General features: G+C 50.2%; 1 protein-coding gene across 4 annotated transcripts; it reads right to left on the minus strand.

Annotated features, from left to right (window-relative positions):
- Positions 1 to 877: 877 nt before the first annotated feature.
- Positions 878 to 14,593, minus strand: SF3B2 (splicing factor 3b subunit 2). 4 transcript variants are annotated; one of them, XM_060158574.1, is made up of 22 exons: positions 14,431 to 14,593; positions 14,222 to 14,268; positions 13,869 to 13,946; positions 12,834 to 13,082; positions 12,571 to 12,621; positions 11,336 to 11,453; positions 10,530 to 10,630; positions 10,072 to 10,168; positions 9,815 to 9,906; positions 9,213 to 9,428; positions 8,923 to 9,060; positions 8,523 to 8,603; positions 8,084 to 8,311; positions 7,112 to 7,261; positions 6,393 to 6,482; positions 6,173 to 6,280; positions 5,109 to 5,216; positions 4,679 to 4,821; positions 4,486 to 4,587; positions 1,757 to 1,856; positions 1,466 to 1,651; positions 878 to 1,127 (listed from the first exon to the last, which is right to left on the minus strand). In XM_060158574.1, the coding sequence occupies exons 1-22, from the start codon at positions 14,561 to 14,563 to the stop codon at positions 1,056 to 1,058; spliced, it is 2,688 nt and encodes an 895-aa protein (XP_060014557.1). In that variant the 5' UTR covers positions 14,564 to 14,593; the 3' UTR covers positions 878 to 1,055. The 4 variants fall into 4 exon arrangements, with proteins under 4 accessions (XP_060014557.1, XP_060014556.1, XP_060014558.1 ...); XM_060158573.1 differs by having other exon boundaries at positions 14,222 to 14,271; XM_060158575.1 differs by lacking the exon at positions 12,834 to 13,082 and having other exon boundaries at positions 14,222 to 14,271; positions 14,431 to 14,592.
- Positions 14,594 to 17,217: the final 2,624 nt, after the last annotated feature.

Consider the following 17,217-nt stretch of genomic DNA (forward strand, 5'->3'; position numbering starts at 1 on the left):
CTGAAGTTAAGCCCTGACCCATCTGGAGCCAACCACCTATTTTCTGCCCTAATGTCCCCCTCCCACAAAGAACCATCACAGTCCCAAGCCATCTCTACCCTCAATTTCTTCTACTTGGGATGTTTTTCTGCTTCGTCACTTACTAAATTTCTAAAATCCTATTCTTCCCGAGGCCTTACTCAACTGCCTCATCCTCCCTGGAGTCACCCACACTCCCGGCTCCAGAAACCATCTCGAAGCCTCCTGCATGCCGGCACCCCAGATGGTGCACTTGGACCAGCATCAGTGGTACAGCGGCAGTATGCGACTTCCCTCCCCAGTGCTTGGCAAATGCCTGTTGGAACCATTGGTCCAACGTAGTCTAGCCTGTCAGAAAGACCTCCCAGGACAGGGGGACTAGAACCTGGGAAAGCAGCCCCCGCCCACCAAAACCTGGAGACTTGTTGATGAAACCACCCAGGGGCTCACATGGACTCAGGACAACCTATACAGACTTTGAGCTGTGCTCTCTCCCACGTAAGGACTTGGACGCTTGGCCACAAGGTCTATTAGGAAGGCCTGACCTGGCCTACTTCCCAAGCCCACTGTACTTCCTCAGCCCAGCCAGGGCGCTAAGCTGGCTATTTTTAGTCCCCAAGGACACACCAGTAAGGTCAAACCAGACCTGGAGGTCCCTCCCCCAGAGCCTTCCTACAAAAGCAGGCAGTGGTAAAACACACAATCTCAGTGTGGCTTTAGCTTCATCACCAGTCTCAACTGCAACATCTGATCCAAGTGCCTGCCCCCAGCCACTGGAGCAACTTCAGGTTGTAGAAAATGGCTGTTTCCGTTCTTTTGCAGGAGGGGACTAAAACAAGATGAAGGAGGATGAGCAGTGTTACATATTCATCTCTTTCCTTGGGAAACAGCTTTATTTACAAAACAGGTCTAAAATAAGAACATGAAATAACAAGCCCCTGGGAAGAGCAGGAGAGCTGGCTTTTGGGGACCCACATGTGAAGAAGCCCAGGTGTCCAGGCAAAGGGCCGAAAGGAGGGCCAGGTGTGTGAGGGGACCTAAAATTTGAACTCCTTGTATTTCTTGCTGCCCCCACGGCTGTCCTGGGGCTGAGCTTTCCGTTTCTTTTGCTGTAGGAGAGAACGAAACAGGTTACAACAGGTTAAACAACCGGCTGATCCCCAAAGCAAAGAGTGGGCAGCCTGACAGAGCCACACACGTCTGTGGAAAAAGTACTGAAACTGGAATTCTCAGAGTTGGATGAGTTCTCTCCCCTCCCTGTGCCTGTTTCATCATCCTTAAAGAGGGCAGCCCACTGGAGGATTCCTAGGTTCCCAACCCCAAGGAAGCTCAGGGCAGCAGGCACTGCGTCCTCGCTCCCTCTCACCACTAGAGGACACCAGCCCACTGAGAAAGGCGGCCCTGGTCCCTGGCGCTCACGAAGCCAGGCTCCTGTGTGCGCGCCCACCTTCTGCTTGGCCGCGTGCTCAGCCACCATGTCACTGAAGTCTTCTTTCTCCACTTGTGCCTGCTGCTCCCGCACGTGCTCCTCATACTTCTGGGTCATGGCCATGGGATCCAGCTCCAGCTCTTCGGGTGCCAGGGCCACTTCCACACCTTGTAGCTCGGGGGCCGGGCCCTTCCGGCTCATAACCTGGAAGAGGAATCAGAGCCTTGTCATCTCCAAAGGGGAAGCTCAGAAGCCCTAGCTCCTGACCCACTTCCCAGCCCCCAAAAGCGGTATCCTCCAAGTGCTCACCGTGGACATGTCATAGATGTGGGTTGATCCCATCATGGCGCCCCCAACAGTGGCCGTTCTCTTCTCTGGCAACACAGTGAACAGCTGAGGCGTCTCACTTCTGCAAAGGACGAGGGGGTCAAGCCCAAAAAGGAAAGGATAAAAGGGTCTCCAGGAGGGACAGCAAAAGGAGTAAGGGCAGCATCCCCACAGAGCTCCCCAGCGAGGTTCCAAGATACCCAGGGGAAAAATTCTGCCCAAGCTGCCTCTGCAAGTCATGGAGACCCATGGGAGGAAGAAGTGCCACCTGTTTCAAGAATGCTACTCGAAATACAACAGCAAATCTACCAATACCAACCCAGACCATGACTTCATCCCCACCCCTCCCCCTGAAGAGGTGAAAATCTATTCTCACAAAGCAGCCAGAAGGAAAAACGGAATTCACATCCTGTCACTCCTTTGCTCAAAACCCTTTGAGGCTTCTGATCATTGTTTGAATAAACCCAAACTCTTTACCATGACCTATAGGGTTCATCATCTGGTCCCGTACTTAATCCCTGCTCACTACAGTCTAGCCCCAATACCCTTCTTTCTTTTTCTTCCTCAAAACTTGAGACTTCTGCTTCTGGATAAGGAGTAACAGGGACCAGATTTACCCTCCCACCTGAAACTATCAAAAAAGGGGCAAAATATATGGAACAGTGGTTTTCAAGTCACTGGACACGAAGCAACGAAGGACAGTGACTCCTGAGAGACAGGAAACAAATGAGGTGATTCCTTCAATTGTCCATCCTACTGCACTGAGAGTTTCCAGGCTACAGAATAAAGAGGGGAACTCCTGTAGAGCCCAGAGGACTCTAGGAGTTGAAAGGATGAAGCTGAAAGTGCAGAGAGACTACGGTGACTAGAGATCACAGGACAGAGAACTGGAGGAGAGAAAGCAGCACAGAGACTCGAGAACTCAAGAGACCTACAGAGAATCCCCTCAAGTTCTCAGGTGAGTACTGTCTGGATGGAGACTACCAAGGCCAGGGAAAGAACCACCCGTTAGCATTAGTGGTATCATACATGCCTGCTCTTCACACGGGACTGGGAATAGTGCCTAGTCCCACTAGCCAGACTGAAAAACCTCCTGATTAACAGGATATTGGATAGAGTATAGGGTCTTGTGCCTCAATAGTGAAGAGGACTGAGCACTGCTTCAGTCCTGCCTAATGAACCTGAAAAGCAAGACCTGAAAGAATCGAACTGTTTCCAAGTACCTTAACTGTAACCTTGAACAAAACTAAAGAAGATTTATAGGACTATGAAAGTATTCTGGACCTGACAAGGTACATTTCACAAAGTCTGGCATCCAATCAAAAATTACCAGACATGCAAAGAAGCATGAAAATACAATCGTCAATGAGGAAAACAATCAATCCACTTAAATCAACCCAGAACTGGCACAGATGTTAGCATTAGCAGGCAAGTACATTAAAATGTTATTATAATTGGATTCCGTATGTTCAAAAGTCAAATAAGAGACACAGGAGATATAAAAAGACCCAAATCGCACTTCTAGAGATGAAAACTACACTGGATGGGATTAATGTCAGATTAGAAATAGTGGAAAAAAATATTAGCAAACTTGAAGACATAGGAATAGAAAACTTCTAAAATGAAATAAAAAGAGAAATGAGAAATTTTTTAAATGAACAGAGCATCGGTGAGCTGTAGGTCAACTTCAAGAAATCTAATAGATGTATAATTGGAGTTCCCAAAGGAGAGGAGAAAGAGAAGGGAACAGGAAAAAATATTTGGAGAAATAATGGCCAGAATTTTTCCAAAATTAATAAAAACTATAAAGGCACAGATTCCAGATGCTTAACAAACCCCAAGTAAAGAAACAAAAGATGGGACTTCCCTGGCAGTCCAGTGGTTAGGACTCGCCACTTTCACTGCTTTCACTCCTGGCTTTCACCAGGTTGGGGAACTAAGATCCTGCAAGCCATGCAGCATGGCCAGAAAAAGAAGGGAAAAAACACCCCACCAAACCATTTTAACAAAAGAAAGAAATACGAAGAAAACTACACTACTATGCTGCACTACACTGCATGTCATAATCTGTTCAAAACAGTGATAAAAAGAAAATCTTAAAAGCAGCCAGAGAAAAATGGCACAAATGCACAGAGGAACAAAGGAAGGATGACAGATTCAGATTTCCTGTCAGAAATGATGCAAGAAAGAAGACACTGAATCAACATCTTTAAAGTAATGAAAGAAAAAAAATCACTGTTAACCTAGAATCCTGTATCTTTCAAAAAGGAAGGCTACTACATGGTTATTATTTTTGTTTAAATGGTCAATTATCTTTTAGAGAGATTTAAATAATAAGAATTGTCTATTATCATTTCCAGTGTTCTTTTACTTGCTCTTACAGTTCTTTCTGCCCCAGCTCTCAGCCCAAATACCTCTTCCTCCATAAGCCTTCCCAAAGGCCTCCCCACCACCCAAATCCCTCTACATCCTATTACTCAGTTTCCTTTGCTACACGTCTTATCCACATCTGAAATTATCTTGTTCTCTGATCACTTGTTTACCTCGCCTGACTTTTTCACTGCAGATGTCCCAGTGCCTAGAGCAGTGCCTGGCACAGAGCTAGTGTTCAATAATTGTTTAAAAAGAAAAAGGGGGGGCCGGAGAAAAAGTCAGCCAGTCCACCTAGAGGCTGAAAATCCTCCCCTCTCAGCCCTCCCTGGTTCCCTCACCCATCCATCGCCTCCTCAATCTTCTTCTTCCTCAGTTCAATGAGTTCAGGGGTCTCCATTCCAGCTGGCACTGATGAGAACCCTCCAGGAGTGATGAGGCCACTGTGAAGAGAGGAACAAGCTCTGGAGTAAAGACAAGGCCCCCAAAGACAGACACACCACTTCAGAGAGGCACACTCTCTGCTTCCCCCACCTGTCTGCAGGGGTAATGAAGCCCGTCTCATCTGGCTTATCTTCATCACTTTCTTCCTCTTCCTCTTCTTCTGAAGACTCTTCATCAGATGGCTCCAGCTCCCCCCAAGGGGTCCGATCAATCTCTTCTTCCTCAGTCTTGGTCTGAAAGACATCACTCATTCATTCAACAAATGTTTACTATATACCTATTATGTGTCAAGCGGTTGTAAACAGAGGGATATAAGAGTAAACAAATAGACAATAATCACTACCGACAAAGAGCTCATATGCTAGTGGGGAGCTTGCATTACATCTCAGGAAAACATATGTCCCTTTTTCAGACTTTGAAACTTCAGAACACACAGCTCTCTGCTAATGAAGCTATAAACCAACTATCTCTGAACTTCATAACCTTAACTAAGACCAAGCTTGCCAGCCGTGGCCCATACCTGAAATTCAGCAGCATTGGTTCCAAACACATCCCCATAGAGGGGTTTCCCGGTCTCATCTACTGGGGGTTTGCCCCAGCCACCAGCATGGTACCCAAAGGAACAGCTCTGCAAGACAGGAAAAGCAAGTCAGTTCCACTCCTATGCTTCAAAAGAAACACTGAAGCCCTAAAGAAAAGTCATGCTCCAAAGTACAGAACTAACACCTGGGAACTCTGGAGATTATGATTTCAGAGAAGAATTTAACCTTATAAAGCATTACAAAGCGAAAGCAGTAAACAATAAAAATCTGGAGGTAATAGGATGGGGAGATGGGAGCAGAAAGCATGCTAATAATTTCAGCCTTTGTGGCAGAGTCTATGCTATCTGAAACTGAAACATACACTTTAAAAAACATTACTCCAACTTCTTACTGATTTTTCCTAACTTTGGTAAGCTTTTAGAATCTATTACTCTTAAGGGACAGAAATTTTTATCTGAAGTTTAACAATTACTTCTTTTTCACTTTAATAAATCTTTCCTTAAAAAAATTTTAAAAATAAAAATAAGTTCAATGCCATTCCTGAGATAAAATTATATGTCTATCTCTCTGATAATATCAGAGAGATTATCTGGAAACACATTCACCAGATATTAAATTTGGTTATTTAAGTGGTGAAATGTGGATGATGTGTTTTCATCTTTGTACTTGTCAATTCTGATTGACCACTTTATGACAAGCATCTCAGATTCTTTTTTAAAACAAAAACCATTACTCCTTTAAAAAAAAAAGGACACATGGTAGAATGAGAAAAGGGAAAAGAAAATCATCCTCTAGTTCAAAAGTAGAGCCAGGGCTTCCCTGGTGGCGCAGTGGTTGAGAGTCCGCCTGCCGATGCAGGGGACACGGGTTCGTGCCCCAGTCCGGGAAGATCCCACATGCCGCGGAGTGGCTGGGCCCGTGAGCCATGGCCGCTGAGCCTGCGCGTCCGGAGCCTGTGCTCCGCAACGGGAGAGGCCTGCATACCGCAAAAAAAAAAAAAAATGTAGAGCCAGCTAAGAATGAAAGAAAGGACAGTACTCACCTCGGGGATAGGCGAGTTCAGCCCAGGGATTTTCAGGTTGGGGTACGACGGGGGTGGTCCATATCGCTGCATGGCAATCAGCCACGGGGGAGGGACCTTGTGGGCATTCTGCAGGAAAAAGAGGACAGGATACCATCTGCCCAACCCTATCCCCTTGTCTCTCTCCTGCCCCAATTCCCAACCCCTTCTCTACTTTCCCAGTCAGATAACTGGCACTCACTGGTCCTACTGGCATCCCCAAGGAAATCCTCAGCTCATCAGACAGATCTCCTGGCTTCTTCTCCTTCAGTCGTGTCTCAAACTCCTTCCCCTGAGGAAAAAGCCAAGCATGCTGTATTGTGGACACCAGACACACGCTGGGAGGTCAATTGCAAGAGGACGTGAGAACAAAGACGAGATGTCCCAATCCACATCAGACACAAAGTCCCACTGAGGGCTACCCAGTTCCCACTCTGATTCTCATCACTTCTTTCCCTGGCTAGAGTAGGGAAAGGAATAAAGGCCAGGAAGTAGGGAGAAAGGCAAGACTCCCAGTGCAGTCACTAACCCACTATGAGAACGTGGCCAAATCTAAGGACAGGCTTTCTCATCTGCTAAATGAGGACGTTCGAGAAGATGATCTCCAAGGTCCTTCCACTTCAAAAACTGCACGGTGATTATTTCAAGCATCAGAAAAAAAATACTTTTCTCCTACCCTCAATACTAAACGTTTCCTAAAAGCATCTGCCCTTGGCCCCTCTGTTCCTGAACCACCCACAATAAACAATGATCACCTCAAAGACATAGTCTGCATTTCTCTTTCAGAAAACTACCTCATTCCAAACTCTAAGGCTGAGGGGAGGGGCCCCGTACCCGCTTCCAGCTTCCAAACCCCTTTTGACCAAGAGTTACACAGCCATGCCCAAAGGCCCAGCCTTGCCTCCCCGCCCCCTCCCGGACCTCGTAGTACAGGTCCCCGTGGATGGTCAGCTTTGGCTTGGTCTGCCACTTGAAGAAGGCGTCATGCAGTTTCTGGTAGTCAATGTCGATCTTCCCCATCTTGGGCCGAACCTTCTCGCGCATCTTTGACTTCATGGTTTTCTGTTCTTCCTGTGGGGCACGGCAGAAGACACACCATAAAAGGTATTCACCAAGTTCAACTCTTGGTAGGTCTAAATCCCCACTCCCAAAAGAGACAGAGGGAAACCTCATTTGGCTCATTCCGAAAGTCACCAAAATCCTTCCTGCTCAAGCCCCTCAAAATTACATGATCCACGCTGAACAAAATAGATGTAACATATGAAATCAGCCTCAGCTATCTAGGTCAAATATTTTTTAAGCCATCTGATCAAGAGACTGAGCTCATCAGTTGCCTCTGCAGAGAGCTAGGTGACTAGAATCTAACTGGGAGGCAGTTTTCACCATGTGCTTTGGTACCTCCTTAATTTCTGCACTACACGCAACTATTACCTAATGAGAGTATTTAATTAAAAATTTTAAATTCAAGAAGTTACACAACCACCATACATTTCTAGCCACAAGTGCATCGGGTTCACACAGGGGGCAGAGAACTACAGACACAGCAACCTGCAGAGGGAGGAGTCACCGTGTGCAAATGAGAGAGTTGGCAAAGTGCAGGCAGGGGGACAAGGAGACAAAGGGGCAAACCGAACCGCACAGAACCGGAAGTCTCAGCGGGGGCAAGAGAGCGAGCTCTGAGCATACAGGTGAGGGCTGCCTTTTGTGAGATGTCCTTCCCCTCCTGCCCTCCCTGCCATGTGTGACATGCAGTGCTGACTTCTAAACTGAAGAATAAATAATCAGACAATTAATGTGTAGGTGGGTTTTGGGAGCCAGCTGCAATTTTGAAGCCGGTTGCTGCTAAGGACGTGGATCCCCCAGGGCAGATCTGAACCCCAGCCAGGCCCTCACCTTCTCCTGCAGGGCCTCCCGCATCTCCTGGATGCCTGTGCGTTTGATGAAGTCGGGTAGCTCGAAGGGGGGCTTCTCAATGCCTCGTTTGCCCTGCAGGTACTTGCGCTTAAAACACCAGTGGCGAGGCACGGGCACAGAATTCCGAGTGGCCTTGAGGTGAACCAAGAGCTTGGGGTCTTGCGCAGTCACGTCATGCATCTCCACAACGTCGGGCCGAGCCACAAGCTGGAAAACACAGCAGCATCCCTCTGGAAAGCCTGAACTTCTCAGATCTAAAGCTTGCTTGCTTGCTCGCTCTTCCTCAAAGGGCCCGTCCCGGGCCTCCTTCAAAGCCCTCCTCCCCACCCCGAGAGCAAACCCCCTGAGAGGTTCCGGGAGCTCCTCGTGTGCTCTCCCAGCTGGGCTCCAGGCCCTGATGGAGCGTCTCAGCTCTCACCTGCTTGAGTTCAGCCACAGTGAAGCGATTCATTCGGCGCAGCTTCTTCTTGGACAGCTTGGGGGCTTCTGGCTTCTTTTCCTAGAACAGGACATTTTTTCTTTTTCTTGGCCTCACTGCACGGCTTGCGGGATCTTACTTCCCCAAGCTGGGATTGAACCCGTGCCCCCTGCAGTGCAAGTGTGGAGTCCTAACCACTGGACCACCAGGGAAGTCCCAGAACAATCATCTCTTGTGAGCAGGATTCTTAGGTGTGAATCAGACCGCCCAGCTTACCCTGAAACTAAAGCCACCAAAGGACTTCTCCCCTGCAAGAGTTCCCCATGGTCCCTCGCTGGATGCATCTCAGCTACTCGTCCCCAGAGTCCTTGTTTCCCCAACAGGAGAGCGTGGGCCTCACCTGCTCGTCATCACTGCTATCATCATCGCTGTCCTTGTGTTCCTCCTCAAAGCCCTTCTTCTTGGGGGCCGCAGAGTTCTCCAGTTTGTCAAGTTTCTCTGGCTCCTTCTCCTTCTCCTTCTTCACGTCATCAGTGAGCTGAGGAGGCAGACAGCATGGAAACCCCAGCCCTGGGCCCCTCCCCGGTTCCTGAACCTGGCACTGAAAAGGTGCCCTCCTCCCCTCGTCCTGCCCCATCCCTGCCCCTACTCTGCTAGCTCTGCCCCTTCCGAGGGCGCTCCTCCTTGTACCTTGAAAGCCTCAAAAATCCTCTTGAAGAAGATGAAGTTGGGCTCATAAATTTCAGGCTCTTCAGTCACGTACTCAATTTCCACATCAGCCGCTGGGGAGTCAGAGCCACGAGAGCGGCTTGACTCTTTGTCTCGGTCCCCAGAGCTCTCAGATGATGCCCCCCGCACCCGCTGGGGCTTTTTCTTCTTCTTTCGGTTCCGACGCTTCCGGTTTTTCTGCCAAAACATGGAAAGCCAACTGGGTCAGGGAATCCAAGCACCATGCTTGCCTCCCAACCGCCAATCTCACCCAATTTCCCCAAGTGACTGAGAAAAGAGGCCTTGAAGTCAGACCACAAAGTTCTACCCCTCCCAAGCTGTGTGCCTCTGAGTACATTACTGCATCTCTCAGAACCTCAGTTATTTCAGCTCTAAAATGGAGGCAGGCATCACACTCAGAACTCAAAGGATTTAGCCAATTGAATAAAAAATACCTGTAAGACGCTTTGGACAAAGAACTGGCAAGAGACAGCAGCTACCGCTTATTGAACACTTAGAATAGGGTTATTTTAGGGCCCAAACCCTCTCTCTGACATCCCTTCCAGATCCAGCTCCATCCATACCTCTTTTTTAGATATGGACACTGTGTCCTCCTCAGTCTCTGACGCCGAGTGGCCCAGGGATGAGCGAGTATCTGTCTCCATTTCCTCTTCGTCTGTAAGGGAGGAAGGAGGCCATCAGTCTCTTCACGGTAACCCCTCTTTACCAAGAGCCAGTTTCTCTCTCAAATCCTCCTCGGGGGAGGGAGGAGGGAAGCAAACTTGGCTGCAGCTCTGCAGGCTCTGTCCCTGCAGCCCTTGGGACACGGTGACACACTCACCCTGCTGAGAGTTCATCTCTTCCTGGCGGCTCTCCTTTAGCTGCAGGATCTTTTCCAAAGCCTGGGGGATCTTGGGGCCCACAGAGGGATCATCCATCTGCCAGAGACAACCCAGGCAGAGGGGGTGATCACAGTGCCCTTTTTCCTCCGACTCCTACCTCTTGTACTCGAAAGCCTGCTGGCCAGGTGTTGGGAACAGCAGATAGGGGACACCACCAACTGAATTCAACCATCCCTCAGCATCCCTCAAAGCGAAGCCCAGAACCCTACCCCAGAAACGTCTCCCAGACCCTACTTCCTGCCCTACCTAAGTATGTTTTAAGTAAATATGGCTCCCCGCACCCAATCCCACCCCCAGAAGTTCTCCCATCTTCTCTGGAATCCTTCTCAAAAAATCTAGAAACAGTCCCCTTCTAAAACACACTCTCCTGTCCCTAGGAGGAAATCAGCAATCTCACCTCTCTGTTCTCATCTCCAGGAGGTGGTGGGGGACCACGAGGCCGAGGAACAGGGGCCCCCATAGGCAGGACAGTGGGAGTGGGACCCACTGGAGCAGCCACTGAGAGGAGAAAAAACAAAATCTCAAGTCAGAAAAGACAAATCACACATTTTAAAAATTACCTTCCTTGGGGCTTCCCTGGTGGCTCAGTGGTTGGGAATCCGCCTGCCAATGCAGGGGACATGGGTTCGAGTCCTGGTCCAGGAAGATCCCACGTGCCACAGAGCAAGTAAGCCTGTGTGCCACAACTACTGAGCCTGTGCCCTAGAGCCCGCAAACCACAACTACTAAGCCCACGTGCCACAACTACTGAAGCCCACATGCCTAGAGCCCATGCTCCACAACAAAGAGAAGCCAACGTAATGAGAAGCCTGCACACCGCAAAGAAGAGTAGCCCCCGCTCGCCGCAACTAGAGAAAGCCCGTGCACAGCAATGAAGGCCCAATGCAGCCAAAAATAAAATAACTAAATTTTTTTAAAAAGAATGATTTGAAAAAAAAATCAAAACATAAAAATTACCTTCCTTGCTTCAAAGTCAGGGTAATGGTTACCCTTGGGAGAGGGGGTGGCTAGAAGGGTGCAGGGCTTCTAGGGTGCTGGTAGTTTTGGTTCTTGGTCCAAGTGCTAGTTGTATGGATGTATTCAGTTTGTGAAAATTCACTGAACTGTACGCTTACAATATGTGCACCTTTTTATGTGATATATACTTAAGTTAAAAATTGTCATCATCTTCCTTGCCCTTCCCTTCCATTTCCACGGTCTTACCTCGAGGGCCCAGAGGAGTGCGAACACCAATTTGGCCCATGTCTTGTGGGGGCCGAGGGACTGGCGTGCCCATCTTGGCAATCTCCTGCTGCCGTTCCTGCTCCAGTAACACAGCTGCCTATGAGAGGGAAGTAGGAGTTGGAGACACCGCTTTGGAAATCCATTGGGCAGGCAGCACCTGGCAAACGCAGCCTTTCAGCCAGGTAACTGGCCCAAGGAGAACTGATTAATCAGGTACCACCCGTGTTCTGACATCCTCGCCACACCCACACTTCCAGGCTATTGATCCAAGTGAAGGAGCCCTCTCACCACAAAAGAAAACCCCTGGAAATTACACCAATAAAAACCCTGAGAAACTTCTGGTTCCTAACAGAGAATTTAATACTTAATAAACACTACCTTCTGTTTTTTAACAAGATTTTTCTTCCCCAAGAGATTATTTCTAAGGAACACTGAATTCTTTTCTTGCACCTACCCCTCAAGATCTAGCACAACCTGGGCAAAGACAGTACTCTGTAAATATTTCCGTATTTGTTGCTGTTAATGCTTATTTTCTAATACTCCTGAGTAACGTATGGGGTAACAACTGATATAATGCGTCTCTGTGGCTGAATGTCTTATGTATCATTTCCTAACTCAGAGCCATCACGTTTAAACTAAATCTGATACAAATAACTAAATTAGCCCAGAGTTCTCTCCAATGTACCTCAAATGATATCATGTAAGACTAGTAGGGGTCAGGAAACCTTTTCTGTAATGGGCCAGTCAGTAAATATTTTAGCCTTTTCAGACTGTCTGTACAGACTCTGTTGTGTATTCTCCGTTTGTTTTTTGTTGTTTTTTTTTAAACGATCCTTCAAAAATATAAAGACCATTCTTACATCACAGGCCATACAAAAACAGGCTGTACTCCACAGTTTACCAACCCTTGGGCTACATGAAAGAGAGAATTATTCAGGAGATACTGGAACTTAGATGAGGATGAGGCAACCTCCACGGAAAACTTTTTTTTTTTTTGTGGCCATACCATGCAGCTTGCAGGATCTTAGTTCCCTCACCAGGGATCGAACCCAGGCCCCCAGCAGTGGAAGCGCAGAGTCCTAACCACTGGACCGCCAGGGAATTCCCTCCATGGAGAACTTGAATGGTACTTCTCATTTTAGACACTAAGCACTAGAAGTGACAGACAACGAATTGGACCCTGAGGTCAAAGGTTAGGATGAGGGAGGCATTACCCGCTTCTGCTGCTCCAAAAGTTCATGTTCCTTCAGTGAATGATCTCCCTGCTTAAAAAAGAAAACAAGCTCATACCGGCACCAATACCCCACAGGCCAGTCTGCCACAACTCTGCTTCCTGGCGTCCTCTTCCAGCCTAGGGCCCAAGTCTTTGGTTCAGACCTTCCCAGAAGCCTTGGCCCCAGGATCCGGCTCTCTCTGAGGCTCCACTCCCCTTTCGGGACCCTGATGAGATCCAGGCTCAGGCCGCCACCTGCCCTACCTGCTTGGCACGCTCCTCCTGCTGCATCAGCAACGCCGCCTGCTGCTGCGCCAGCTTTAGCCGCTCTTCCTCTGACAGCGCCACGGGATCGCCCACCCGGAGAGGAGGAGGGGGCCCCAGGTTTGGTGGGCGGGGTCCAACTGCCATAGGAAAGCCAAGGCCAAGGCCGGGTGGGGGTGGTGGGGGTGGCGGAGGAGGTTGCAGAGGAGGGAGTCCCATTGGGGGGGGTGGCATGGGAATCCCAGAGAGCTGTGGGGAAAATAAGACCGTTAACTAGGCAGCATTTATCTAACTGCAGACATTTGCTGGGGAACTGCTATAAGCCAGGTGCTGGGATGTGAAGTCAAATGATGCATAATTCTTGCACTCAAGAAAAGAATACTCTACAGCAATATCAAGGATATCGAGAATACTCTATAGCAATGTTAACTCTGGGGCACCAACTAATGGAAGCTATCAACTCGCTCTCCAGAAAAATATCACGAACACAGACTTTGCATACAATTTCAGGAGATTCAGGGACACCTCAAAAGGCCATCTAAGAACTTCTCATCCCACACATAGAAGTCCCTGGACCCCAAGTCAGAGCCACCGCTCTAAAGAAAGAGAGTCAAATTCTGGATCAGAAAAGACATGGAAGTTGAGAGGAGCTGGAGCCACTGTGCCCCCAAGGACTCACTAAATATAGAGAATATGAAGTCAAATCAGGGAGTAAGCCCTAGTTTCTCACTGAATAATATGGCAACTGTGTGCTGGGAGGGCAGAGAAGAGGGTGATTACGTTCCACTGGGGGAGGAGTAAATCAGGCTTCCGGATACTTAAGCTGAATCTTAAATGACATGTAATATTTGGAGGAGCTGACACCGAGGAAAGAGGCAAGGATCAGGACCAAGGGAGAATTGAAGAGTTCCCAATACTGTCATCACAGTACCTCCCTGCCCAATCGGCTAGTTGCATCCCTCCCGTACATTCCATGTGAGAGGATGGGCTACTGTGAGTAGAAACGGATCTTATCAAGCCGGACAATCTCCTTACCTGAGCTGACATAGGAGGGGGAGCAGCTTTGTCCCCATCTTCACCTCTCAGAACGGGCCGATTCAGGACGATGCCAGTCTGAGAAAGAGAAGGGCTCTGAGTCAGCCCAAAAGGAGTTCTTCCACTGAACAACATTCGCTCTGTTCAACAAAATTTACCCAGAGCCTGTCTGCCAGAGCTCGGACTGGACTCTCAGGAAGACCGATATATCTGAGCAGGCAAGAAGAGGCAAAAAGAGCAAGACCCCACTTGCTGTACGGAGATACGTTAAGAACGAAGACCGAGTTGTGAGGGATCATTAATGCCTCCTCGAAAAGCTCGGCCTACCCTGATGTCCCGCCACCAACACTTACCTGGCGGGTGTAGGTCTGCAGCCGCTCCACCAGCTCCTCGCGAGTCCCTGCTGGGCAAAGCACAGGATCAATGGGGTAGGTCAGGCGGAGCAGGCCCAAGTCAGGCCCCCACGGCCAGCCTCCACCTCCGCCCCCGAGTCTCCGGGGTAACCAGCTCCGCTTCCCTGCAGGCCTGCACTTTCCCGCTCTTGACCTCCCGTGCTCCTCACCCTGGATCGGAGCTCCGATCTCTGCTAATTTGGCCTGAAGCTCCTGGGCAGCCCAGGCACCATAGTGCCCAGGGGGCGGCGGCGGCGGCAGCTGCAACTCCCCTTTAGGGGGTTCGGGATGCTCGGCCGCCATCTTAGCCGCAGGAAGGCGCGCGACCAACCCGGAAGCTCGGGCCAGCCTCCCAGCCCACTTCCCGGAACTTCCGGCAGCGCTCAAGGGTTGTTAGGCCTTTCCGATTAGGGCCCACCCCCTGCCGTTCTCCAATGGTGCTAAGCGGCCTGGTCGCGAAGCCTTCTGGGAGTTGTAGTGCGCAGGTCACGGTCTCTGAGGGTCAAAAGCCGGGAGGGGAGAACAGTGGCCGGCCACGGCACCGGGAACACTGGGGGCCGGAGCTGGGGCGGGGCTGCGGGGAAAGATGGACCTGCTCGGAGGGCGTGCTTTCATCGTCTCACGGGTCGCAGCACTGACCTCCCGCCTTCCGGCCCGACTCCCTGGTCGGGCGTGAGAGGCCCGGACGCTTACGTTCCGGGAGGACTCGTTCCCCCGGCGGCCGCGCGCTGTGGGCGCCAAGCGGGAGGTTGCAGCCGATGCCTGTGATAAAACAGTGTCTGATTGTCTGCCCGCCCACCCCCGGCCCAGGCATGGATGAATGGGCTGAAGGGGGATCGGAGCCGGGAGCGAAGTGGGCCCTCCCGGCTGAGCTCCAGCTGCCGACCTGGGGGAAGGGCCACACTAAAGCCCCTTTTTCCACCTTCCTGGCCGGCTCAAATGTCATCTCCTCTAAGCTGTCTCCCGCCTTTCCTACCCTGGAGTGCCCGTAACACGTCGAAACCTCCACCATTTGTTCTGAATTCTTTCTTGCCCTTTCTCCGCACTTCCAACTCCAAGACAGGAGTTTTTACTGGCTCGCAGTACCTGGCGTTAAGGAGGCGATCAATAAATGATTACTGAAAAAAACAAAACAAAACAAATGTAACAGTCTTTCTGGCTACAGGATTTGGGTATTTTTTAGTCTTGAAAATAACTCAGTGGATTCCCTGGCTGTCCAGTGGCTAGGACTCAGTGCTTTCACTGTGGAGCCGGGGTTCCATCCCTGGTCAGGGAACTAAGACCCCACAGGCCTCACGGCGCAGCCAAAAAAAATAAAGAAAATAAACTCAGGACCTTTTCTTCCCTCATCCCCACCAGCCTACCATTGCAGCTGACCCTGTCTGCTGCTCCCCTACCTCACCAGTGGCCTGTGCCCCTGAGGGAGGGATGGGCGGGTGCCCCATGCTTGCCCACCTTCTACTTCTCCCTGTCCTGACCAGTCAATTCAGTTAACCTTCCCCCCTCTGCCACTAGCTGTGAGGTCCCTCTCCCATTCTAGCTCTGCTCTCTCACTGACAGCCAGGCTCCCGTCCTGTGTGAGTGTGTGTGTGTTGGGTGAGAGAGCTGGGAACCTCAGAATGGTCTCCTTTCCCCCTGACACCCACATCTTTCAGATCTTCTCTCTAGCATGCTCTATTTCACCAACCACCCCCAACAGAGGAGTAGCTGGGAGCAGGGAAAAAAGAATGGGATGTCAGGTCCAGGGAAGGTGAGATTTAGGAGAGACAAAGAAAAGGACTGGACCAGGAAGGTTGCTCACATCCTAACCCAGGCTAGGAAATTCTCTTTGCTCCCACCCAAACCTGGACCTTCCCCTTTTCATCACTACCACCATCCCAGTCTCCTGACACTCCCAGAGGAGAAGCCAAACCCAGAAAGGACAGAAGAAAGAACAGCAGTGCCCTCCCCTCCAGCTTGTCAGCCCACTCAGGCAGCACCATTCCTGACCCAGAGGAAGTGTCTTTCTGCTCTCTGTAACTGGAGAGCCACTGCAGGTCATCTGAGGCCAAAGGCCCCAAAGCATGTGTATGTGCTAGGGAAGAGTTTGGGGGTCTCTGAGGCAGGATAAACTAAGGGCCGATGGGTGAAGATGCAATGTAGCCAGGGCCAGAAAAGGACAGGCCAATTGGGGCCTCATTTTCTCCCAACAGCCCTGGGACCCAGGCAGGATATGACCCTCCTCCAGTTGTGCGGAAGGGAAGACTGAGGGGCAGAGAGACACTGATGTCCCCAAGGGGTCAAACTGGGACCATAAGCAGTTCTCTTGACTCTGAGAGTCCCCATTCCCTTCTCCTTAACAAGGACCCTCACACGATACCTATCTGTGTGGGTCTAGCACGGAATCCAGTTCCCTCCTTCCCATACCAGACAAGGTCCCAGTTTGGGGTGGCTACCCCAGCTCCAGGATCCTTGCCATACCAGGCCAGGAAGGCAGGAGAAAGCAGGGGTTCCTGAGAACCACATAACTAAATGTGCGGCTGGGGCTCTTGGTGTCTGGTACGACTTTGGGAGCTGCTGCTGCTTGGCTCCCAGGTGGCTGGAGCTAAGGACAAAGAAGGCAGTAGAAAATTCAGGATCCTCACACAGAGTTCACACAGAGCCTTCACATGTATCATCTCTGCAGCCTGAGAACAGCTCCAAGAACAGCTCCCTATTGTAGAGCTGGAAGCATCCAGGCCCAGGAAGTTGCCTCTTGACTCCGGAACTTAAGTTCAACCCGGGTTGAACTTGGGTTCTCTGATTCCCAGCACACAAGTGCCTAGGCAGGGGTCCCGGGCCCACTACAGTTCTGGCCAAGAGTGAGTGGATCTGGACTCCCGGTGCAGAGTAGGAGTGAGTCAGCAGCAGGGGCTGGAAAGGAAAGGGTCCCTAGGGGTGTGAGGACAGATGGGACCAGACCCCAGGCTAGAGGGTAT

The sequence above is a fragment of the Lagenorhynchus albirostris genome, chromosome 9, assembly GCF_949774975.1.
Source record: "Lagenorhynchus albirostris chromosome 9, mLagAlb1.1, whole genome shotgun sequence".
NCBI classification, from domain to species: domain Eukaryota; kingdom Metazoa; phylum Chordata; class Mammalia; order Artiodactyla; family Delphinidae; genus Lagenorhynchus; species Lagenorhynchus albirostris.

Bases quoted from the DNA above. Each gene is read 5' to 3' on its own strand.
- SF3B2 (XM_060158573.1), bottom strand. From the start codon at position 14,563: ATGGCGGCCGAGCATCCCGAACCCCCTAAAGGGGAGTTGCAGCTGCCG. The intron at 7,262-8,083 runs GTGAGGGCCTGG...CGTGCCCCACAG, and splicing joins GGGAGGCCCTGCAGGAGAAG to GAAGAACAGAAAACCATGAA. The intron at 1,128-1,465 runs GTGGGCGCGCAC...TCTCTCCTACAG, and splicing joins AGCACGCGGCCAAGCAGAAG to CAAAAGAAACGGAAAGCTCA.